Genomic DNA, 26,901 nt, shown 5'->3' with positions numbered 1-26,901 from the left:
AACTGTATTTTAGCTGAAAGAGCTGTAACACACTGCCATTTGTCCTGCTGACAAAAAGTTGGTGCAATGAAATTGGATGTTTAAGTGTTTATTTTGGCAAGCACCATTCGAAATAGAGCAAATTTTGTCATGTGCTTATGTAATGTGATCAAGAATAAAATTATATACCCATGCAAAATTCCCTGTGAAATGTACATACGTATCTTTATTGCAGAAAGGTTAAAAGTGTAACTGAAATCTTACTGATTTCTTTATTTTTTTTTTTATTTTTTGTTTCTTTTTTTTCATTTTTCATTTTTTTTTTTACTCATTATGACTTATTGTCCTGTTGTCACCTCTGTGGAGCCCACATGTTTGTTTAGTTTCAGTTTTCGGTCTGTTTACCAGCATCGGTTTAGCTTGTAGAAATTTTTTTTAAGATCATGATACATAGCTGTCTGGAAATGCTTGGCATGTATGGAGTTACATGATTTCCTCTAAAATCATACATCCGTACAAAATCAAAGTGAGTAAAAAAAAAAAAAAACACAAGAAGAAGAAGAAGAGATACAAATCAAACCAAGAGGATTAAAAACAAAGAAAAAAAATGCTTCTGTGCATCCTGATATTGAACTGGAAAAAACGTCTCGTCATCTTGGATCAGGTTTGTAAAGCCTGTTCACATGTTTCACGTTTGATGTCTTTTAATGCTTTTTAATCCTGTATTTTCATCAGTTCTTTAATTATTGAAAAGGAGCATCTGGCTTTCTTTTGTTGTATGAAACAAGAGGAGAAACCCTCGTGTGTGCTGTCTGTTGATGCTCCGGGCATCACTCAGCTCCTCACGGGGCTCCTGTTACTTAGTCTTTAGTATTCAACATCAAGTCCCTCCTGTCATTTACATCGGGACACAAAAGACGGGGTCTCATCCTGTCGTGCCACTCATACGGTGGTGACCCTCATCACCACCTCCCGGTTGGCGGCAGCGCTGATCCGCGGGTCGTTGGGCCTCAGCTGGCTCAGGATGTGCAAGATGGTGTATCCACAGTGGTGGTTCAGAATAGTTCTTAGCCTCCTGCTCGGTCGCCCGCTGCTGCTGCTGGCCAGACCGTGAGGGTTACCGCGAGAGCCTCGAGCGCCTGTCTTACTGCTCGAACTCACCGGGTCGCCCAAGTCCTTCGATTTCTCATAGTTCAGTACTTTCCACTGCTGATTGACAGCCTGCCATCGCTTGAAGATTCGATACACCGACGATCCCTCGTGGATGATTAGGCCTAGGTGGGGAAGAAAGCAGAAGGTGAAGGACAGTGCATGGAGGCAGGAGATATTTCATGAAAGGTAGCCGGGAGCTGCATCGGCACCACAGGTAGAAACTTTCCATCTCATCTGTGGTTGAGAATAGACAGTTGGCAGTAATCACAGTACAGATATCTGATGCCATCTGTTCTCACTGTTGTCTTAGGCGGGCAGCTCGCAGTTACACAAGAACAATCAAGCCAGTCGCTCCAAACCTCCCCCCAAAAACAGTCTCTTGTAGTCTGCAACATCATCAAAAATTTGTTTGGCTTTTAGTGTAGTTGTTATCTCCTACCTATGCACCATCTGCCTGCTTAGTGTTGTAATTGTGCATGAACTTAAAAGCCAGAAAAATGTGAGCTGAATACAAGCTTTCATCCCCGCGCTAGTTTGTCCTTGCATAATCCAACTTATGTTTATTAATATTTTTGTCATTGCACAGTGCATCCTGTTTTTCTTTGCTCGTCTTGATGTTGCATAATGCAGCCTAAGCCTTCGATCTACATCTTTTCATGTTTTCAGCTCCTGCAGTCGACGACTCCTGTGTGACATTTTCACACCTGCACTGAGGCTGGCTCCAAAAACGGAGTCAATTCCCAACCTTGAGCTTTTCTAGGACTTACCAGATGGAGGTAGGGTGTGAGAATTGGACATTAGCCAGTTTGTAACCTTTATCAACTTACCAATAATGGACTATAATGACAGAGTGCATCAGAAAGCCACTAAATCTGACCTTACACTCTTAATATTATATATTTATCTTAGTTGGACAAACTGAATATGCTCCCTCTTAATAAGGATCATTCAACCTCATCTTAATCAACCAACAATATAAAATGTTTAATCAAGCCATGGAAAATTTCACCTTCATACTATGAATATTTTCAGAGTTACAACCTCTTGAAGTACATAGGGATGGGTTGAAATTTGACACTTCTTAAATTAATTCAATTTAACAGTGTTTTTGAGCTGTCGTCGTTAATCCACACAATATTTGTAGTGCTAAAAAACACATGTAAACTCTCTTAACTGCCTGAACCATTTAATAATTGGCATAAAATTCTAATTCTTTTGAAACTGGAGTGTTTATTGAACCTTCTGACAAACTTAAAAGAGGAAATTAAATGCCGCTTTGAACAGAAAAAAAAACAGGATTAAAAACTACACCGTAAAAAAAAACAAATCCTAAAAAAACAGTAATATTCGGGCAGCTGGGGCGCCAAAATAATACCATAAAATAACAGAAAATAACTTTCACATGAGAATACGGTTATTTTCAGTAATGACAATACAGTTTGTTGCCCTAATTTTACATGGGATTTTGCCTTTTTCAAGTGCTTTTGAACATTAAACTAGGAACATTGTAACGTGATTAAACAATGAAATTACCTATAAACAAGGTCAATGAATGCGGCAATATGAATAATAGTACTTAAATGTACAGAAATATACAGTTAACAGTTGGTTTAAATAATAATGGGTTGCATTCATATAGCGCTTTTTGGGACCCTCAAAGCGCTTTACAATCCCACTTTATAATTCCCCTCTGGCCATCACCAGTAGGTGGTGGTGAAGCGTCCGAGCCGGGGCTCCAACCGGCAACCTTCTGATTACAAGGCGAACTGCCAACTCTTGAGCCACGATCGCCCTACATCAGCGGTCCCCAACCCCCGGGCCTCGGCCCGGTACCGGTCCGTGAGTCATTTGGTACCGGGCCGTGAGAGTTGAGGCTCAGGTGTGAAATGTATGGTTTTCAGGGTTTTTATCGGTTTTCAGCGATATTTTGTTATCGTTTTTATCGTTAACTCGGTTTTCCTGGGTCTTTTCACGTGTGTTATGAATAAATCTTCTTTTTTTTCGGTACCAGTACTAGTTTTATTTTGTTGTATTTATCCGCGACACCTTAAAGGCCGGTCCGTGAAAATATTGTCGGGCATAAACCGGTCCGTGGTGCAAAAAAGGTTGGGGACCGCTGGCCTACATAACAACAACAATAATAATAATAATAATAATTATGTGATGTAAAAAAAGTTTATAAGAATCATTTTATATATTTTTCCATAACATTACATTTGAATTTAACAGTTCAATCTTTCAAATAATGGACAAATATTTGTGAAATTATGATACATTTACGAATGTATTTTAACAATCTAAATATGCATATGTACAGACAAATATATTTAAAAAATGAGAAAATTATGTTTTATTACATTTACAGTGATTTTACATTAATTTACATTTTAAATGTAAAATCAGTTTATTTATGTAAATTTAATGATACTCTAGAAAAACAGTACAAAACTGTAAAATACACAGTAAAATACTTTTATATTACTTTTTTTTTTTTACAGTGTACAACGAAATAAATGTTACATCCACTCCAAGTGTCCCGATCTAAATCTAAGACTACCTTAAATATTAATTTTGTTTAGCATTATTTGAGCATCGGTATCATGAATATACCATGTGGGATAGGTGGCTGGCAAAATTAGAGCATGTCGAAAGTTTTTTTTTTTTAATTTAACCACATTCACCGAACACTGAAATGACACTAATGTTCACATGTTCTATATAATAGTTTAGACAGATCACACAGCTTTATGTCCAGAAGGAGTTTATCTAAATCCCTGACGGGCCTGGATCGCAGAGGGTCTCGGGGTCAGTGGACACCCTCTTTTCAATTTGTTGCTTCGCTGCCCATTTAGCCTGTAGCAATTTTCTTTATGGCTCTAATTCCCCTTTTTCTCACCTAACTAAACTTAACAGTGCACACCCACTCGCTGTGACCCTTGTGGTCACACAGAGTTCTCATCTCCTGGCTCATCTGTCGATCCTGAGATCAGCTGTGATCAGACGGCCAAGATGTCCCGAATCTGCTGAGAACAAATCAAACCTCTACAAGCACTTGCATAAGCAAGATGCTGCCATCTTTTATACGCAGTCTATGATGCTGGCACAAAGCTAGCCATGAACGAGTGTTTGAAAACCTCAGAAAGACTTCCTATATGTTTGTCATGGTCGTTGTAATATTTGTTGTTTTTCTTATGTTACTTTTGCATTTTTCCATGTCATCCTGCACTCTGGGTTCACTGATCATTGTTGGTCATTTTATTTTGGTTACTTCCTGTTGTAGGTTTTCTTTCTTTCCTCTTCCTTGTTTCTCTGCCCCTTAATTGTTCCAATCTGTGTTTTGTTCTACTATCAGCTCTTTGTGTAAGTATATGTAGTCTTTCTTCTTTGTGAGATCATCCGTTTACCTCTCAGGTCCATCTTTCCCTGCACCTGTGCTTCCTATCTCATGCATCAACCTTCTTAGTTTGTGTTGTCGTTTTTTTGTTTTGTTTTATTTTTACTTTTTGCTTCCTAAGTCATCATTTGGGTCCTCCCGTGCTCTAATCTTGACAATGTCCTTTTTAAGAGGGATTCAAGCAGTTATGTGTGCAGATTAAAATGTTGGTGTTTTATTCTTTTCTGGCAATCACACAGCTGCTGTGAAGTAACGAAAATTGATATAACGAGTAAAATAATGCATTGCATTTAAAAAAGTAAAGAATATGTGTAATGCATGACTTTTTTGAGTAATGACCCGATTTCTTTGGTGTCCTGTGTGCAGCCTCCTGCAGCTTCTTCACCTAAATAATTTCCAGTAGTGCAAACACATCTGAAGCTGACTATTTCCTGCTGTGTGCTACATGACAGAACAACTATATCACGTCCCAAACGTTCACTTATGAAAGCATCTTATGTTTGTGTGTCAGTCTTGTGTCTCTTTGTCTTTTTACCTATGCAGACGATATCCATGAAGCCGTACATGCCGTAGCAGATTTGGAAGAGCAGGTCCTGACGTTGCCACTTGGCTGAGGGGCTGAGGGAGGACCAGATGAGCCAGGAAATACTGGCGATGAGGAACAGGGAACCCAGAATAATGGCTGCTATCTGCACCTTCTCAATGACGGTCAGAGAGATGGCCTGCCACTGAAGGAGAAAACACTTTAAATCAGTGGTGGGGGAAAAAAATCAGGTCATTTACAGGAACAAAAGTACCAGAGGAACAGTGTAAACATACTCCTGCACTCAGAATAAAGGCTATGGCTTTTATAACTATATGATTAACTAAATGTCAAACCTAGGTGTGAACAAAAATGATGTGAAAACATAAAAAAAAAACCACACAGAAAGTAAACTAAAACTAGCCAAAGCTAAACCCAATACAGAGACTAACTGAAGTTAGATGGCCGCTCCTCCCTGAGCCTGGTTCTGCAGGAGGTTTCTTCCTGTTAAAACAGAGTTTTTCCTTCCCACTGTCGCTAAAGCAGGTCTGTTGGGGTTTTCTCTGTTTTCTTTGTATTATTGTAGAGTCTTTACATTACGATATAAAGTTCCTTGAGGCAACTCTTGTTTTGATTTGGTGCTATATAAATAAAAGTGAATTGAACTGAATTTATATCTCTGACTCTAATAGCATAGATTTACATGATTCAAAATATCAAAATAATCCCTGTTAATCCCCCCAAATCACATTCTGTCCGAAACAGAATATGATTTATTCCCTTCCTTTCCCTTTAAGCAAACCTGCCTGTGATTGGCTGCCCCTCACAAACAAAAGGTTTGAACATTAGATGGGTGTCATGTGTGTGCTCGCAGCAGAACTGTGGAAATATGCCAACAGACCCCATTATCTGAAAAACTAATATTCACCATAGTAACAGTATATATATATTTATACAGGAATAAGGAAAAACTAAGTCAACAGGTTTTAATTAGATGTAAAACTAAATAAATAAATGAATAAAAACTATAAGGACTCGTTTAAGTTCGTCATCTATGAATTTATAAGCATTTATTTTTGTCTTCACTCCCTCTAAGTTTTACTTCACGTGTTTGTTGTCATTTTTTCACAAGTTCGGCTTTTTCTACAATCCAGAATTCTCCTTTTTCTGTTTCTGTGGTTCATCGTGTTTGTCTTCCCCTATGGCTTTTTTACTCATTTTATCGACCTTTGCTTTTCCTTTCCAAGTCTTATTTGCCCTTTTTTGCGACTGCTGCTAAGTTATTAAAGAGTTTAACTATTTTAATTTTGCCTCCTGTGTCCTGCGTTTAGGTCCTTTTCTTCGTGTGCACTTTAAATTCACGGGTTATAAGATTAACAGATTCAATAGATAGTAGAGGTTAATAAATTTAATAAAGATCACCCTCACACTAATTTAGAGTCTTGACTGGTGTGTTTATATTCCTTCTGTGGCTATACACTTTTAATAAAATAATAGTTTGCCTCCTTTTTGAAATTATATGTCCCATGGCTCCTGCAGAAGTACTTACTGCTGTTATAAGGGCTCAAAAGCGAAGAAATTATAGCTTTAAAGCTTATCTGTTAAATGGGTTGCTGGATATAAGACCTAAATGGAGGACACCAAGTATTAGGTCACAAAAAGGAAATAAAATAATAAAAGAGGAAGAAGAAGAAGAAAGAACCCAGAAGACTAAACTCAACTGAGATGCAAAGAAACAAAGAAAGGACAACTCAACAGGAAGAGAGGGGAAACCAGGACCACACACACACACACACACACGACAAAACACAAGTGGAAACAATAAAGACAGGGCAGACCATCACAAATGAGAAAAGCCACAGACACAGGAAGTAAATGCACAGGAGACACCCGAGGAAAAGCAATTACCAAAACATAACAAAACAGGAAGCGGAAACAATAAAGACAAGGGAAGAAGATCACAGGAAGACAAAAACAAGGAAACACTGGGGAAACCAAGAAAGCACGAACATGAAAAGAACGAGCAGAGGGACCAAAACAAAAAAACACAGAGCCTTAGCGTTATCACACGATTTCCCCTGTAATCTGTTTACAAAGCAGTTTAAGTCTATTAAGTCTTGTGAAGCTGAAAGTGCGACATCCCTAACATCGGAGTGTCAGAGTAAAGCAGCACAGCGTGGACATGCAAGAGTACCTGCAAGTTGTGCATACTTAGTCACACTGCACCAATCTTCTACATTACATCTCACCAGAGAGAGAAAAATCCTCACATTTGACAAGTTAACACACACACCAACACACACATGGCATCTTTTCAATAGGTTTTAGAGCGATTGGCTGCCTCTGAAAAGGAGGGCAGACGGACAGTGACGCAGAGGGAAAATGTGTCAGCACAATATGGCAAACAGTCCTCACACCACAGCGACGGCTGAGAGATTTGTTCAGGCAAAAGAGTGTTGGGTCTGCTGCAGCAGCGTTTGTATATTTTATTATGAAAGGTTAGCTGACAGCAGCAGCTCCTCTTTCCACGTCATTAAATCTTCCTGCCTCCATCGCCCATGTGTTTTAGGAGCTAGCACCTCAGAGAGGAGAGAGCATTTTGTCATCATTTCCATATTCACACGCCATCATCATCTTGTTTATGTGGCTGTTTATCCAATACTTTGAATCTTAATCAAAAAGCACGTTGGACAGAGCCACGCTGTGCTGGTTTGTTTGTGCAGTCACTGTGAGTCATCTGGACAGACTCACTATCAGTGTTTTAGATCAAATTGTGCAACAGTAATAATCACAGCAAGAGGTGTGAGGCTTTGTTTTTTTCCCCAGACTTCACCGTGTTTGTGCTGCAGACTCCCCTCGTGTTTACCTGCAGTGGGTTCTTGGTGCTGATGGCAAGGACCTGGTACTTGAAGTAGCAGAGCTCGCAGCTCCAGGAGCCTCTCTCGCTGATCCAGCGGATGAGGCAGGGTTGATGGGTGCAGCGCACAGAGCCGTCACAGCGGCAGGGGCTCAACAGCTCGCCCTGCAGGACACGAAGAAATAAATACATCAAAATGTTTTCTCATCTTATTCAGCACAGCTGTGTACCTATTAAAGCTATTTGAGATTATATAGAGCAAAGACGTGGAGGTGAAGCTTGGGGGAGGAGTTAAAAACAAGAAAAAAAAATACATTTAAAGCCAAACAAACTGCAGTGCAGCTTTGGTGCAATGAAGATTATCCAAAACTGCAAAGTGAAGAGATTTCCTTTTGCCAACAACCGTAACTTTCCTCATTAATTTGCAACATTCTGCTCCTTTCTGGCTCCATACTTAAATTCTGGACTAGTGTAGCTTTGCATGATTCACTGTTCAAAGTAATCCTTATTTGTCTTACACTGGGCTTCAGCGCAGGCCCTCAGTTCACCTCGCCTCTGTCAGTGCGCCCCAGGGCAGCTGTGGCTACAATGTAGCTTGCCAGGGACTAAGTAAAGCGCTATACAAATACAGGCCATTTACCATTTACCATCTGTTTAAAAAAAGCTGTGTTAGCTCCTCCTTTAAGCCAGCTTTCTTCTGACTGGCTGATCCTGCTAAACAAAAGCTTTAAACACAAAGTGGGCGGGGCTTCCATGTCTGTGATGACTCTCTTTGACATCATAGAGAGCCAAGAGTAGAAAAAACAGTCTAAAGTCTGATCTGTTTAATATGAGGATCCACCATCAAAACTATATATGCTTATAATACAGAAAATAAGGAAAACCATTAGAGTTCCACTTGGAATTGTTTTCCTTATAAATGCACAAGTTACAATCAAATAAATAAATAAATAATATTTTTCTCTTAACTTCCTTACTTTAATCTCAGGGTTGCCCAGTTTTTATGAATTCATAAATTCATGTCTTCAAAGTTGGAAACCTTCACAGTGAGTTGTTTGGATAATATGCTTTGAATATTTTTATTTTTATCTACAACAGATAAACTATAAATAAATGTAAATTTTCTACACTTAAAACATTTAAGCACATTAATTTTAACAGTGCTCTCTAGAATACATGTATGTCACAAACACTGTATAAAGTATTTCTTATCTTTTATTTTAGAAACGTGCACGTTAGAAGTGAAACTGAAAAACAAATAGCAAACAATTACTCATCCTTTCAATCAAATATTCAAATATTCCGGTCACACAGCGAGCGCTACAGATTGCTGGAGCCCACACAAAACAGTCTGGACTTTAAAAAAAAAATAATTCTAATGTTTGTGGTTATTGTTTGGACGGAGGAGGATTTCGCACATTGACTCATATGTTGTGGTGCAGAAGAGATGATTGGTATGTCGTCAACAATATTAAATATAAAAGTTCAAACAAAGAAAATGGCAACAAAGAAACACTTTTTTCAAACTTGCTTTGCTGTGATTTCGGAAAAGCTGAGTGACATTTCAACTCAAGTTGAAGTTTTTATATATTTATAAATAGATAAATATTTAAATTACATAAAGAGACTGTATTTGAACAGGTCCACAGTATAATTAAGGAAAAAATGTACCATTCTCTCTGAATTGTTGATCGTCACTCCTAAAGTTGTACATTACCTGTTTTAGCTTTGTGTTTATGAATGAATTAATACATTTCAATGAATAATATATATAACATTTAAAGTGCCAACAAGGTTTTATGTGTGTGTAGTTGGATAAACTGTTCATGTGTAAGTTAAAAACACCAAACCATCAGTTTGTGATTATTATTCATCCCATCAGCTAATTTTTGGTTTGTTTGAAGGGAAAATTAAAATCTTGATAGAGTGACATGAATCATCTCCGTATAAAATGAAAACGTGTCTTTATGACTCATGTCACACATGAAAGCCGAGGACGGTTTTAGCTTTCTATATCAGGGTGGGCTTTTAGGAATAACAGTCAGGAAACAAAGAAGGCGTGCATAGCCCAGAGCTACGTAGGCCACATGCTAGAAACCCCCCCTCCACACACAAACACTTCACTGAACTAATCTATTCAACACAAATTAACCGTTTGTCCCAATCGATACACAAGTCGGAGGAGGTTACATGGTTGTGTGATGTTTTTATAAGGATTTGGAGTGATTGTGTCCAGTCTGAACCATCTGTGCGGTGGAGGGTCTGCCACCTTCAAACAAGCCAACAAGAACAAGACTGTGGATGCAAGTGGTGGAAATGAGTTTCCTCTGAAGGGTGTCTGGGCTAAGCCTTAGAGACAGAGTGAGGATCTCGGCCATTTGGGAGGGACTCATTGTTGAGCTGCTACTCCTTCACATCAAAAGGAGTCAGCTGAGATGGTTTGGGCATCTGATTAGGATGCCTCTTGGGCACCTCCCAGGCGAGGTGTTTTGTGCCTCGGGGCAGACCCAGGACATGATGGAGAGATTATATCTCTCGGCTGGTTTGGGAATGCCTGACTGTCCTCCTGGAAGAGCTGGAGGTGGTGGTTGCAGGGGGGGAGGTCGGGGCATCTTTGCTCAGACAGCTGCCCCCGCAACTCAGAACCGTATAAGCAGCAGAAAATGGATGAATGAATGATTTTTCTATGTAAGGAACTCATTAGCAATGCAAAGTCCAAAGAACATAAACAGTACAGAAGATCTGAAAAGTGATGCAACCAGAGAATGTAAACAGCACTCTTTGACATTGGTGCAACATATTAAATTCACATAAATTGTCTTTTCAAACAGGTCAGGATAACTCACTCCTCTTAAGCTGAGGTTACATAATTTATTTTTTTATTTTTTTTTTGACGATGACTTTGCCTGAAGTCTGACCAGCCACCACAAGCGACAGTGACGCCAGTTCAAGGTCTAAACATGTACTCACTGCTATTATTCCACCAGAACCATTTCTCATGTTTTAACAGCATGACCCAACATTTAACTGCCAGTTTGGTCAACAGTGATGTAAAAAAATAAACGTTATCTGTTTAGATAAACAAATTTCATTATTAATTATATTACTAAGAACAGACAAAGGTGCCTCTGTTGTACATCTTTCTCCACAGAGGTATGAAGAGCGATGAGAATATAGAGGCTGCTTGTCTCAGGTTTATTAGTGGTAAACTTTACTGCTGATAGAACAGAAGAGACCATTGTAACCCAGACTCAAAATAAGTGCACCTTTGTTTTCCAGAGTGCCGTGCTTCTCACTTCAGTTTACTATATTATTTTCTTTTAAAAAAGGTGGGTAGGAAAAGCAAACTTGGAAAGAGTAGCGTGCACGTTGTTATCTTTATTATAGTGAATGAATGATGAATCACCCTCCTGCATGAATCATACATCAATAACAGCCTGATTTTATGCATGAACCATGATGATAAAGATACAGAAAATGAAGTGCATCGCAAAAATAGCATATTGTGAGCGTTTTACATGCCCACCACCCCACCAGTACAAAGGAAAAAAGCATAAATGTTTTCAGAGGTTTCTGTTTAAGAGGAGCAAAGTACAGTCATTTATTTTCTTCTTTTTAAATATAGTAAATATAAAATAAATGAAAAAGGTGAATCATGCAAAGCTCCCTTACTGGAGATCAAGAATGAAAATATGAATTTGGAAATGTGCAAAATAGTTTCTCTTTTATAAATAAGACAAGCAGTTCCTTGGCTTCTGTAGTTCAGGAGTGTTAATAGTCATTCTTAAGATTAAGTTGTTATTTTCTGAAACTGTAGATTATTTCGTTGAAAAAACTCAAACTGTGTGTTGGTCTCAGGTGTAGGCAGGATGTGAAACAACCAGTAGAAACATTAAGTGAAACTAAAATGAAAAAATGTGATCTTGTTAAGCGAACAGAAATTTTCTGGAGTGATTATGCTGATATTTAAAATATCTGCTGAAAATTCTGGGGTGTGAGGTTCTTTTTGGGAGAGAAAAGTTTAAGGATGTCCTAGATTGACATCAAACACCCCTAGTGAGACATTACCACAGTTTCTAAATAGTTCTGACACATTGACGAGATCTTGAGAGGATACATCTTTCTAGCCTTTAAGCTTTGCACTTGAGGCCACATATGGGGAACTACTTCTCCACAAGGTCTCAGTTAAAATTGTTATTTCAACACGTTTTCATTACAGGCGTCCTTCGGCACCAATGCCTCAGGTTTAGGCACTAAAATGTACTTGTTAGATTTATGGAAAATTGTGTTATTTAGATATAAATGTTCCTCTACACAGCATTAACCCTGCACATGAACTGTCGAAAGGCATTTGTCAGGTTAACTAGTACATGCCCAAGCTACAGTTTGTTACGCCTGTTTGTGCAGTTGGTTGTGAAATTAAGATCTTAACATGGTTGCATGAGGGGGTGTAGGTTCATAAAGGCAAAAAACAGGTCATTCTAGCCTGCAGCTAGGCAGCTGGCTGGCTGATTGCATCATAATTTATCATGTATGCTGTAACTGAAGGTTTTTGAAAATAAAATATACGTTACTGTAATGGAACGAAACTATTCTTTTATAAAGTGCTAAATAAATGCTCAAAACAGATCATTTTAGCCTGTGGATAGGTGGTTGCCAGGCAACCTCATGGTGTCAAAATCAGGATCAGGAGAAGTTTTAGGGACATAAGCTGGATGCCCAAATCCTGGTTTTGTGGGAGGAGCAACCAACTAACCAACCAACTAACCAAGCAAATACACAGACGACCAGTCCCCGCCTCTTACTCACTGACGGCTACGATAGGCTCCACCCTAACCTGAATTATAGATGGATGTTTTGCGCAACCAGCAGTCCAAACCTCAACATATTTTTTAAAAATTGTTGAAAGAGAATTCACTTTTTTTTTTGATTTTTTCAAATCTGGAATCTGTTAGATTTTTTTCCAAACACATTTCCTTAAAATATGTTAGCACCATCTTCCTGGAAAACAAGGTGATCAAAAAGGTTTGGCGACTTTTTTGTAGGGGATGTTTGTCTAACCAGAAGTCAGTCCTTACAGTTATTTCTTTTCAGCTGTGCGTTATTTGTTGTTGCATTTATTGAATTGAGTTTGTCTCTGTTTGTTCTTTTTTCCCTTTTTGAGAATGCATATCGCCGTTTGTTGAACATAAGGAGCAGTATGTTGCTTTTCTTTTCATCCCAGTGTTTTTATTTTTGGTTTTGTAGCCATTGTGTAAAATAAAAAAATATGTGATTTAAAAATGGACTTAGTTACACCATACCATTTCTTTTCTCTCTGCTGTGCACATTTTCATTTATGCCCACTACAAAAGCAAGATTTCAGCGTGTAATGAAACAACTTACTTATGAAGCAAGAAATTCACTGAGCGCTCAGCTTTTTCTCTTTTTCCTCTAAATTAAAAGGGGACCTTAATAAACTCTCCTTCCCTTTCATGCAAATTAAATGTTGTGTTTCAGCAGGGGGATTTGAAATAAAGCCTCCTGGTGAGTGAAAGCAGACTTCCCCCAAAGCCACAGTTTATTTCAAACCATTGGAAGGCTGAAATAAAATAAAATAATAATAATAATAATTCCCCCCCAAAAGTCACACTCTTCTCCTGTCAGCAAAAATAAAACTGACACTTTTCTGCCCATCCCTTCACCTCCTAATGATATTCATAGAGTCCATAAGATGCAGGCTTGAGTGGCTTATGGACCAACTGTCTCTTCAGCACCGCAGCAGCACCTGAAGCCTGTTGGCATGCTCACCACATTAAGGATGAGCGCGTTCAGGCTGTCACCACCGTTCATCATCAAACATCCATTTTGTCAGGCAACTCAGCATTCAATGGCACGTTTTCATCTAGCCCGTGTGCCTCGACTGAAGGAAAGGCAGCAGAGATGGAGATGGTGAGGGGGGAGTATCACTGTGAATCATTAGTAAATCAATGAATGGGCACAGCTTGATCCGGGGCCCAGTTGGTGAAGGGCCATGTTAGCACTCTGCAACAGCAGCGGGGAGCGGTGAGGCTTCAAGGGCAGCCAGGTGAAGGAGAGAGGAGCCACTGAAGCCTGATGCCGATTCACAAAAACTCTGAGTTTAACCTCACAACAAACTACACCTCAGAGTGAACACAAACAAAGCCGGAAAACACCAAACACACCAACAGTCAGATCGATGGACAGATATAAGACATGGGCTCATCTACTCTTGGCTCTGTATGACAGAATATCAGAGCGCAGATAGTTCTAAAGGTAAACAACAAAAAACACCTAAGCTAAAAAAAGCACTAAAACCTTTCAAAATTAACTGAAACTCTCGATGGCATGTGAAGAAACATCAACTGTGGCGTTTTGGCCAAGAATGGAGAGATATTAACTGAAGCTGAGGTAATGCTGGGCTGTACTCTAACGTAATACCACCTTGAACCACTAGATGGTGGAGTGTCCAATCTGTTGCAAGTCCAACATGACACACCCCAACATTACCATCGCATTCAGATGGCTCATTATCACAGCCCGAAGATCAGAGTAGCTACTTTTAGGCCTTCTCAGAAAGACTGGCCAGAGCGGGTAGTGATATTCCCAGTTGGGAAGTGGAAAAGTGTTGGCTCACTTCCGAAGAAGTCAAAACAAGATGTTTTTTTCAACAAAGTTTTCTGTACGGTAGTAAAAACCAGCACAACCACGCCCTTATGCCTTCAACCCAGCTGTGGCAACAGCAGCACAACACTTGAGGTCACACAAATCAAGACATGCAAGACCAACACAAATGGCAGCTTGCAACAATGGATGTGGCTTCAATTTGCTGTCAGTAGTGTCATACGGTGCTGTTTGCGAGGTATAATATGACCTTTTAACAGGAACTGAACCAACAATCTTTAAATTGCCAAGGAAATATATAAACCACTACTCTAAGAAGCCATCAACCACCAGAATTTCAGACAAGACAAAAATTGTCTGGTGTAAAACAATGATACTGAAACTTGCTGGTAAATTGCTGCCACCTTGTGGAGAAAGTTTACATTGAATCCTAAAGAGGGTTTTTGCAAAAATGGCCTTTATTGCAGTCAAAATTCTGGCTATTTATACAGAAGCTGTTCAAATCTTCTGTTAATGAACCAATCAAAAGAAAGCTGGCCTAAAGAGGGAGGAGCTAAAACTGATTGTTTCAGACAGAGGATTAACTGAGTCACCAAGACCCAACATAAGATAAACAAGGATTATTTTCAACTGTGAATCATGCACAAGCTACTTTAGCCTAATACGGAGCTGGAAATTAATATAATAAGCATCCTTCAAGCTAACAGTTTTATCTCCTGATTAAATACGACTACATTCAGAGGGTGGGTGGGGCTCCACATTTTGTTAAGGAACATTAATAACTCCTATTAAAACCAAAGTGAGAGATATCAAATGGAATTTAATGTGTTAACTAGTACAGTTTTGACTTATATGTAAATTTTGTCTTTCTCTTACTTCAAAGCTTAGTGCGTCACTAAGCTAAGCTAAAGCAAGCTAATCATTCATGGTAGGCTATCACTGATTTTACTGAGTGCAACTATCTCTTAATTTTTTATTTGATGAGTTGTTTGGACAGGATCGTGTATCTGTATCAAGTTAAAACTGAAATCAATTAATATTTTCATTTAAAAAATTTAATTACAATTAAATGTTTTGAGCTGAAATGTGCCCTTAGCTGAAGGTTCAAACACTTAACACAGGTCGAAAACATGACCTGAGACCCAAGAGAACACAAAAGACCAGTTAACAATGACTCCCAAACAAGATAGATGATATTTCAGCCACATGTACAAACACTACAAGTGAGACGCTACACTGCAAAACAGAGCTTCATAACATTTTGAATTATGAGATCACAACTAAGTGAGAATCCATCTTTCTTGGCTTCAGGCTTTACACTTACAGACAAACTACAACAGGTTTGGCCCAGTGAGTACTGGTCAGTAAGGCCCAGTAGAAATGTCTTTTCAATGTATTCTCATCCCAGGTATCTTTTGGCATCAGTGCCTGAAAGTTTAGACAGTGAAATTTACCTGGATTGATTTTTTTCCCCCCCTAAAAATCAAACTCAAACTTTAAACCCTACAAACTGAAAAAAAGAAGTTAGATCATGTTGATATAAAATCCTTGGATTTAAAACTGGAGGCAAAGCTGTAACACCCTATGAGACACCACAGTGGTAACATTTGATGTCTTGCAACATACTTCTGCATTTTCAGCTCTTTCATGTCAACGACTGTTCACGGGAACTGGTAGGAAGCACAAAAAACAAAAAACAGTCGGGTATTGATGAGGAATTTGAATTTCCGGCACCTAGATGACAGAATTTGTGTTTTTTTTCTCTGGAAAAATTTATTTTTTCTAAAATAATTTCACTCACTAACCTGATAAAGTAGTATTTAGTCATTTTTTCTTTCTTTTTTTGTGCTGCCCATAAAGAAGGTTCATTTTTGTGTGTAAACTTAATAAAAATCTTTCATTTCCAAACGGTGACTCAGACACATGAATCTGTTCACAGACTTGGCAGAGTACTACCTGTTTCATCACTACAGGTTTTATGCACCAGAGAGCTGCGCTTACACAAATAACACTTCATTTTTTTTTATTTCTGTTCGTCTGCACTCTGTCGTTTCCCCATCTGGCTCGTTTGACCTTCCCACTTATAATAAAAGTGTCCCGCTGCATAAAGATTGAGTTCGGCAGATGAGCCACATGCCACTCATAAACTTTAAAATAACTTGGCTGCTGACATTATAAAGATAACACAGAGAAGGTCAGAAATATACAAGGAGCTAAATAAAAGAAAAACAATACGAAAGCAAACATTTGTAAAATGTCAAAGCCGTCGTTGAGTCTCTGTGTGTCTGCGCTACGAGGCTGGACGGAGAAAGTTAATGTCATGATCAACTAGAGCAAACTAAAAACAAAGACCTTTAAAAGCTCTGATTATCATTTCAGACCTTTCCCTCAGGGATGTTTTAGCAGAAACTGCGATACAGGTAATGATCGCAACTTTTGCCCAAAGGAGAAAGTGACTCATTTTATGAGGCCCCTCAAACACTGAAGAATCAGAAACCATACTTTTTAATCAAAGGCTGGTGTTGTTTGCATTCACCTGAAGTGTCACCTGAATTCAGCCCAAAATCAGGTTCAACACTCAAACTCGCTTGATGTTCGCAAATATTGCCAAGGCTCAGAGGACATAGATGAGTGAATTTAGTTTGGAGAAACCAAAGTGAGTCTAATAATGAATGAACACATAACTGATTTTAAGGGGAATAAACAACTGCATGTAAAAACAAAAACATCCAAATAAAATCACTATAATTGGTTCCAGGGTCATCACAGATAATGTCACTAATAATAAGCTGTTAAGGTTGTTTAATGAGATATGTTTTTACATTAATAGTTTTGTACTGAACACCCTGTTTTATTTGGAAAAGCCTGCTTTCTATTTGAAGGATATTTTTGCTTTTGTGAGTCAGCCCCCTGCACCTGAAGGCAGCACACAGTGTAAAAAACACCGAACGAGACATAAAAGGTCACATCTGGACCAGCAGGATGAACTCGCACCAAAATAAATAAACAGAACATGTAGTGATAGACTATGCTTGAGCACACAAAGACGCCGACTCTAAAGCACTGCCATGTGCTGTCATAGTCAAAAGAACCAAGGCACTAACACCTGTCTGTGGCACTGAATCCGTGACATAAATAATTAGAAATGGATCCCAAAATATGTTGTTTCTTTTTAAAAATACAAAGCTCGGTATTATTTCAAACACGTAGGCGCTGCAGTTTTACGTAAAACTTACGTCAACAGTAAGAAATAATCAGTTTCTTAGGGACTATTTCAGTAGTGGATTAAAACAAATTAGGTGCTCTAGCGAGTATTTAGGACAGGAGGTGTGTGTGGCACTGATTCAGAATAAACTGTGTGTTCATGGTAATAAGGGAACATGTCACCCACTATAACAGTGTGGCTCATGAACTCCTTCACTGAAAATTTGCCAGATTTATGTTTTTAAAGGATCAAACGTGACAACCTGTCCACACCTGATATGAAAAGCGCCATATCTCACGATTCAAACAGCTTAAACCGCTTTAAGATGACGACACCAGAGCAGCTATCGCTTCTTATTTTGTTGCGAGAATGTGCACCCAATAAAACAGCACTTTATTGGGTTTTCTGTCATCTGTAAAAGAAAAAGACACGCTGAATCGTTTCGTGCTGCGCAACAGCCTCCAACAAATAAATAGTTTAAGAAAAATTCATTTTAAGGGGTAAAAAGGTCATTTACCACCAAAATTTTACATTTAAATGTTTCCCCTCTGTTAGTGCTGTTTGTGCATCTCTTTTATTTTGGTGGGACTTGCTCAGTTTTGCAGATGCTGGTGTAGATGTCTATTCTTTTTTATTGTAATGAAGCTACTGGCTCTTGGCTTGTGGTGCTCAAAGTGCTGCTACTATTACTAATAATGCTACTACAACTAATAATAATAAAAACCGGAAAACGCAGCACTAATGTCTTTTTCCAGAAAGCACGACCCCGTTACTCAAAACAGTCCACAAACCTACTATTTTCCGTCTGCTGAACTAGATACCTGCCTTTTTTCAATATAATGGAACTAAATGGCACTCGCATTGTGCTGCTCGAAGCATGGAAAATGAAAAAATTACAAAATAAAAATGAAAAACTCAGCTGTAATGTCTCTAAGGTCCCCGGTATTAAAAAACAAAAATCCACAAACCTCGTTCTGTTCGGTTTTATGTATGTTTCTACAGATCTACACCCACCAAGCAGACTGAATCTTCCATCTACCTGCGACGAGAGGGTCGTGCATGTGCGGGACAGGATATAAATATTAATGGCGGCCCCCTCACCTTAGCCAGCTGTCCACTTCCTCTGGTATGTGGAAAATAGTTCAGACGAGCAGCGACAGCAAATAAAATGCCCATAAATGTAAATAAATGACAGCAAAGAACTGAATTAAATGGCAAGACTACAAATTATTGCCAAAAAGAGGTGTAAGCTTAAGCTTTAGCATATTACACCTCCCTGTTTTTACACAGCATATTCTAAACTACACTTAACTAGGATGTTTTTTTTAAAAGAGGCACAGAAGCACAGATTTTCAAATACATGTTTTTAGCCCTTGAGCATCACAAGGCCAGTGCCATTTAGTACATTTATATTAAAGACTAAGGCAGATATCTCTACAGCTGATATCTCCAAAACTGGGCAACCTACACCAAAATAAATGAGATGGATAAACATCACTGAAGGCCAGAGGGGACATGTGTACATTTAATTTGGGGCATGAACTGTTCTTTTAAAGTGCAACCTAGATTTAGATTAATGTGGCAATCCATCCATCCATCCATCCATCCGTTCATCCATCCACCCAGAACATCCATCCATCCATCCATCCAGAACTAAGACATTAATCTGTCATTGACTTTAAGGTGGATAATGCTCAATTATAGCTCCATAAGCATTACGTTTAGGGTAGCTTTGCATGATTCACAGTTCAGAATAATCCTTATTTATCTCATACTGGACCTCAGTACAGCCTCTTCCCTCGTAGCCCACAGTGGGCAGGCCACAGAAGACCCATGCTGTGGGCCCTGTGTGGGTACACCCACTCTGGGTCTGTGTGGGGTAAGTGTGGGTTTAACTCTGCCTGCACAACCACCCAGTTCACCCACTGTGGGCCCCACACAAGCATGTTTCCTGGGATGTGATGTCTTTAAGGTCCTCTTGCTTTAAGCCAGCCTTCTTCTGATTGACTGCCCAAGTTCAGGTTCATATTAGCAATATTGCTCACATCACAGAGAGTGAAAAGTAGAAACAAACTGTGTGAATTGAGTATAAGCAGCCGCATACGCCTGATGGAAAATGAGGAAATGTGTGATAGTTTATTTATAATATTAACCTCGACCACAGCCTTTCTCTTCCAAAAACCAGGTCATCTTTGTGCCTAAACGTAACCGAACCACAACAGCGGCCAGATTACCTCCTGCCAAAGTAGGCGTCAGATGAGACGTGTGTCTGGAGAGCATTTTTGGACTTCATTTGTCATTAACTTTGAACATTTATGATTTTAATGAGCAACGGCGGCGCTCTAGAGTGCAGAACATTTAAGAAAAACAGACAATGATTTTAATTCAGATGAGCTGATTGTTTTTGTTTTCATGGGATTTGTTAACACTAATACTTAGCTAGATTTACCCTCATAACAACAAGAGGGCCAACAAACATAAAGGCAGCCTGCTACACACACAAATACACCCACACAAACACACACTCCTCCTGCTCGGATGAGCTGTCATGCATTTGTACCTCGAGGCCACTTCACAAAGCACGAAGGTGTTAATTTGGTGTGTCACTTCATGACTAAGAAAATGGTCTTCCTCCTCAGCTGCAACCTTTAGACAAAAAAATTTAGGTGTGGAAGTACCCCCCCCACCACGAGCTCCTGACTGAGTGTGCCTGTGGAAACACGCCGCCGAGCACTACCAGAGTAAAGGGCAGGCCGGGGTGATTACCAACACCCATCTCCACCACCTCCTCTTACACCAACAAGCCAGTAATTCCCTGCAAGCCCTTTTGCGACAACTTTTGTGAATCCAGACTGCGTTAAGTGGAATCAGTGGCTGAGCGACTGTACCGCGGCGCCCGCTGACGCCTTTGACAGACAGTTAATAAGGATTCGTGCTCAATGCAACCCACGGAGGAAGGTGATTATGTCTGTAGGTAATTGGCCCGCTGACAGCGACATGATCCCCGGCCCCTGTTGTGACTTGCTTGAATAATGAAATAACAATGAAATGGCAAACGTGAGCTTCCCCCCCACACACGCCTTGCACCCATGGAGGTATGAGGCACTTTCCCTTTGAGTAGAAAGCTGAGTGCTGTGGAGGCAAAATAAAAGCAAATATGAGCATGAGGAGCTGATGTAGTAGTGTAGTTCAGGGTTTTCCCTCAGTGCTTTGTTTGCTTGCTCTTTGTCTGGAGCTAAAAGAGGCAGCTCAGAGCCATGCTGCACGATGAGTCACCTTGCCGGAGAGCCCAGAGCCCAAAACATGAACCTTTTATTAAAGGAAGATGTTTGAGTGGGCAAGACAACAACCTGGGGTCGATCCCTGTCTGTAACATCAAATTGCCTTGTATCCAAAACAAGGCTGAAGTGATTTATACTCAGTCCTGTGGCTCTCACAATACAAACTCTCAGGCAGATGTCATAAATTAGCACATGGGCTGTAATAACACTATACGCCTATCTTAGGGAAGTGACTAAATGGTAATATCCATCTGTGCTCCTAAAGGATTTACAGGGTTTCTAATTATCTCAGGCTTCGGGACTACCTGCTGATCCAGCCGGCACAGGTTTCCACACATCTGGTGAGACCAACATTTGGCCACAGACCAAAGCTACGCACTACTTATTGTTTTGTTTGGGCTCAAGAACTGGAAAGTAGGAGGAGAAAAATAGAAGCAATAATAGAAAACGTGTGACAAATTCATCACAGCCGACATCATTGTCTGACCAGGAACTGTGATCATCACAAGATCAATAGTTGATCATCGTGTTCTGTGACACATGCGGACGGGGGACAGTTGATTTACATTTACAAAATGATTGTGACTCATGCATATTCAGTGCCTCTCACTCTGTTTGTCATCCTGCAGGCCTAATTGGCTAACTTTCTTTGTTGCTATGCTGGCCGGATTTCAGATGTGTGGGAACTGCTGCCTTTCTGATTAGCTTACTTATGAAAACAGTGTTATTTAGATAACCAGATCACTGAGCAATCATCTTTCCCAAAAAAAAAAAAAAAAGGGGGGGGGGGGGGGGGGGGGAGAAGAAGGACAATAGTCGCCTCTAATTTGAAGCTGGGAGGACTGACAGTGTGCTTGGATGCACAGACTGTAAAAATGTCTTGAGGCAGATTTGGGATTTTTAGGCTATAAAAATAAAACTTAAAAAAAAAATTATTTGGCCTCATCTTAGATTATCTTTTTCCAAAGGATGTATTGGAGGGGAAGGTGGGTGGGAGAGATACAAATGTAGGACAGGATGGTAATATATATATATATATATATATATATATATATATATATATATATGTACACAAATATCAAAATGGCAGATTACACTTGGAAAAAAAAGGAGCAACTTCCTAAATCCCCTCCTGATCTGGAACAATTCATGCATGGTGAAATAGCTCTCCACAGCCCCACAAAGGCTCATTCACAGCAGTGTGAAATGTGAAACAAACACGCTGCCTGCCCGCCCGCCGTCCACGTAGGACGTGGCATCAGCATCAGGAACCTCACTCTGTTTTTTTTGTTTTTTTTGTTTTTTTTGCTACCTGCTCTGGGCCTTGGAAGCAGATCCGGCACTGGGGGGTCCGCAGGCTGCTGGCGGTGCTGGCCAGGGACACGGCGTCCAGGCCCACTTGCAGCTTGGGCTCCTTCTCCTCAAACGCCAGGCTCCGGGGCCGCGGGTCGCTGCCGTAGTACTCCTCCTCGTCGTCCCGGGAATGGCAGTCGACGAAAGGCGGCCAGCCGCAGCCGCCCATCCCCAGACCTCGCATAGTGGTGTTGGTGTTGGTGTTGGACCGTCTATCTGTGTCTGAGCTGGACTGTCTTGAATCGGATCGCATAAACACCAGGACTTTCAGTTCATTAAAAAACATGCGGATTCGATACTTGAACATGTTTGGCCACATAAAGAATCCGAAATAAATAAATTAAGTGTTTTTATCTCCCCTCCTCTCCCTCTGTTATTGTTATTATTATTACTATTATTATTATTATTCATACATCCGATATGTTCATGGCTACTGTAGTATGTTCTACGATGCCACAACTGCTAATTGGAAAATCCAGAGAGGAGATAAAGGCTCTCGCCCCACTGATGGCATGTGTGTCTAAGCCAATGCGGATGAAAGATTTTCCCTTTCAGCTGGCCGACACACTCTTTCAATATTCATTACTCAAACAACTCAGCAAACGCCGTCTATCTGCGTCTTCCACCGCACCCCAGAAAACATTACAACTTGCACGGGTTTTGATTTCCACGGTCCATTTTCCTGCGCTCTCAAATACACCTTTTGTTATTGTTGTTGTTGTTTCGCTTTGTTTGGTTTTGTTTTCCACACGCACCGAGGCTCGCGGCAAAGAAAGAAAGAACGAAAGAAAGAAAGAAAGAAAAAAACAGCCTACATGTTTTTTGCTACCCGAAGCAGAAGACCGCGAGAGAGTGGACGAGTGGAGGAGAGAGCAACACAGAGCCAGGAAATAGAAGATGGGATGTAAAATACAACGACATGCCATCCACACAGCCACATCTGAGACTCTTGTCAAGAATCATAATCCAATAAAAATAGAAAAGAAGAAAAATTAGGGTGCGGAAGATGAAATGGAAGTTTGATCTGGATGTGATTATAATGTCTTTTTTTGTCCCTCTCACTGTAGCATCCCAAGCGTCAGATCATGGTCCCCCCTTTTTTCTCCCTTTTCTCTCTATTTCATCTCCTTTTTGTAAAACCCCGGCTTGATCCACGAAGAATCCGTGCCATTCACCCCGACAATCCACGTCGACATCAAAAACACAATCCTGTGCATTTGCATTTCTTCTTTCCGTCTCTCTTTCCCCTCTCTCTCTCAGCAGCCTAGCTGGAAACACGGCAGCACAAAAACACCCGAAAGCCCCGTGCTTCCCATCTTCGCTCGATGTCCATCAGCATTTCATTGCAAGCCCAGAACACGGGAGGCAACGCTGAAATGCCAGAGAGAGGCAGAATAATAAAGGCACCCTGCGATTTTTCTAATTAGAGAGAGACGGGGAAGACGCGTAAAGATGTCTTCGTTTCCGACAGCAATTACACGGCAGTAATGGCATTGATTATTGGATCAGATAGATGGTGGTGATGATACTGCTGGCGCTGATTTTCCTCCTCGAAATGGTCGGCTTGGAGATTGAACCAACGCAGCAGCTACTTCCGGAACAGGGAGAGAGGCGGAAAAAAAATAAAAGACTGTCATCCCGTAAACACGTCGCTGCTTTTCCTCCAGCCATCCGTCCGTTTCCCGATGGTTGAAACGCCTCTCCCCGTGCTCCCAGCGGCTGGGCAGGGAAGGAGCTCTGGCTGCTTTATTATTGACCAGGCGCCGCTGTCCAGGGTGCTGATCTCCCTCTGCTGACGTGCGCGCTGCGGCCACATGCGCCGGGAGCCCGCGAAGTACAAACCCGCACCAGGACCCCTCTGCTGGGGACACCGGACTAAAACTCTAGCAAAGGTTAACCCTACAAGTTCCGAGGAAGCTTTTTAAATAAGCAGATTGGAAGAAAAACTCAGTTTAAAGGAGGTGCAGGATGTAACGAAGGTGTTTCGTTACTTGTTTAGAGTAATTTGTATCTTTGTTTTAGGTAACCCTAACCCCAGTGGACACTTTTCCGGACATATTTGCACTCTGCATTTTTAAGAAAACATTTACACATTAAGAAGCATGTTTTCAAATATTTATTGATTATGTATTGATCTGTGTAATTCCTTCTGTCAGGCACTTGAGCAGCTACAGGTGGACAGATGCTGTAAGATAAAGACACAATATTAGCCACACTTGTAACTGTGTTTTAGTGTGGGTGCTGATTTTTAGTGCAACCTGTTTTCTCCTTTGTCTTCTCCAGGGTGTTCGGACCCCTTGGGACACACTTGAGAGTGCTTGGAAACACCAAGGAGGAAGTTGGTGGAGAGCTGCCACCTTAAGCTTTTAAATTTAAACTTGGATAAATAAAAATAAGAAAATGTGGGATGTGTTAAATCCTGTCTCTGCCTGCGGTGACTCTAGCTTTGCTGCTCAGTGGTCATTTGTCACAAGTACATATTACACATAATACAAAGAAGTCACAAAAAAGTAAGCCATACATCTTCATAGACATTGTGCCGTTTTTTTCTTGGAAGCGAGTAGAAGTTTGAAACCCCGGAATCTGAACAGCGACAGAGGCTATTTTTGTATCTGCAGGACTTACTCTGGCCAGTCACACATTCAGATGGATGCAAACTTGGAGTTTAGTATCTTGCCCAAGGATACTTCGACACATGGACTGGAGGAGTCAGGGATCACTCCACTGACCTTCCGATTGGGACACAACCAACTCTACCACCTGAACCACCGGTGCCCCAAGGCAAACAACACAACCAAAGACTGTGTTAATGAGTCCCGATAAACATGGTGCATAAACATCTGTCCTGTATTCATGTCTAAGAATGTTTTTTTTCAAAGACAGTAAATATTAGACAAATCCTATCCTTTTTCAGATGAAGTTTTGTAGTAAATTAATAACTAAAGCATGAGTTAGCTGCACAAATGAAAACAGTCTCAAACACTACACAGGCACAACTGCAGAGGTGTGGTAACAATGGTTAGAGCTACAGAGCTACATGGTTATAAACACATTAAGAAAAAGCAGGATGGGGGTTAAAGTGTGTGGACACAAACACCACCCTATGGGACGAAGAAGACACAGAAAACAGACCAAACTACATCTGCATGACGAGACCAAACACTTTAATGCCTCATGAAAGAATCACAATCTAAGCTCTAGTAATTCTTTCATGAGGCATTAAAATGGCAAGGCATTTAGCTCAAACTTGCTTATCGGTGCTAATGAAACACGATTTAGAACTAAATCGTGTTCTTCTGAATAGCTTTGGCCACTCGGGTCTTGTTAAAACCAAGAGGAAAAATCACTGCAGCCTTATCTAACACAGGGTCAATACATCACCATTCAACAAGCAGAAACTGTTGACCACGTACAACAATGTGCTGTCCTTAACAGAAATGTTTTGATTAAACGATTGATTATGTACCCGATTTGTTTATGCTGCCTCCTAGTGGCCCTTCTTTGTAATGACTGGGCCAGTTTTTTAGCTTCTCGTTGGAGTGTTAGCTGGCCACGGAGAATGCAGCTGCACACATGCTGTGCCTTTGAGTTTATTTGCCTGTAATCAGCTCCTTTACTACTTTTGATAGCTGGATAGTGATTGATCTGTCATAGTGTTTCTTATTTCCTCTGACGTTTTAAATCTTATTAATTTGAAGAAGCTAACTGGAAGGTGCCATCTTGAATAAGCTAGCTCATTACTGGTGTGTTCTGCCTTCTCGGTAAGCTGCGAAGTAGTTTGATTTATTTTGCTGAATCTGCTGCCATTTGCATGGAGTAATATGCTTGTATATTTCTGTGATCTTTCAGTTTTATTCCGCTGATATTTGTTCAGTAAACCTTGCAAAGAATTCAAGGACTTGTCGGTTTATTGGAACATCTACGTGTTAACTGGCTGTCTGGCTCTGCCTGAAATGCACTGCGAGGACAGCATACATCAGTATAACTTGAAGAGTGCAGATAATCAGTAGAGCAAAGAGGAAAAAGTTGTGACAGTTCTTTAAAAAAAACTCCAGTATTTAGTGTGGTGAAATATTTTGTATATTTGATAGTTAAGTCATCTGAAATGTTAAACGTCTCTTGGGTGGAAAGTGATAATAACTCTTCGTGAGTTATGAGTTAAATAGACACAGCATTTTGGTAAAACGCTGTAATTTAAAAATTCTGAAATCAACTGGTTTAATACAACAGAGCTTAAATCAAACTAGTAGCAAAACTGCTGAATCAAGTACAAGTAATCTAAATTGTACTCAAGTGCAGTCATTTTTCTTGCCTCTGGCCTCATATCTGGGGTCCTTTCCAGCTTTTCTCATTACCTTTTCCAACCCTGACAGCACCACTCCGCCTGAGGGTCATTTCTGCAATACTGAGACCACATTTTCGTTATTCACTCCCAAAATTAAACTCTTAATGCAGTTTATAAGCCTCCTTCTCACATCCAGGAGTGGGTATTGAACCTTAAAAGAACTAGTTTGACATTTAGGCCATGTTCAC

At 40.2% G+C, this 26,901-nt stretch overlaps 1 protein-coding gene across 1 annotated transcript; it reads right to left on the bottom strand.

Annotated features, from left to right (window-relative positions):
- Nucleotides 1-294: 294 nt before the first annotated feature.
- march9 (membrane-associated ring finger (C3HC4) 9) lies at nucleotides 295-26,088 on the bottom strand. The gene is made up of 4 exons (XM_040038193.1): nucleotides 22,328-26,088; nucleotides 7,915-8,070; nucleotides 5,061-5,253; nucleotides 295-1,253 (listed from the first exon to the last, which is right to left on the bottom strand). The coding sequence occupies exons 1-4, from the start codon at nucleotides 22,685-22,687 to the stop codon at nucleotides 922-924; spliced, it is 1,041 nt and encodes a 346-aa protein (XP_039894127.1). The 5' UTR covers nucleotides 22,688-26,088; the 3' UTR covers nucleotides 295-921.
- Nucleotides 26,089-26,901: the final 813 nt, after the last annotated feature.

Source organism: Simochromis diagramma, unplaced genomic scaffold (genome assembly GCF_900408965.1).
Source record: "Simochromis diagramma unplaced genomic scaffold, fSimDia1.1 OVJJ01000061.1, whole genome shotgun sequence".
NCBI classification, from domain to species: domain Eukaryota; kingdom Metazoa; phylum Chordata; class Actinopteri; order Cichliformes; family Cichlidae; genus Simochromis; species Simochromis diagramma.
This window is presented reverse-complemented; position numbering and strand designations above follow the sequence as displayed.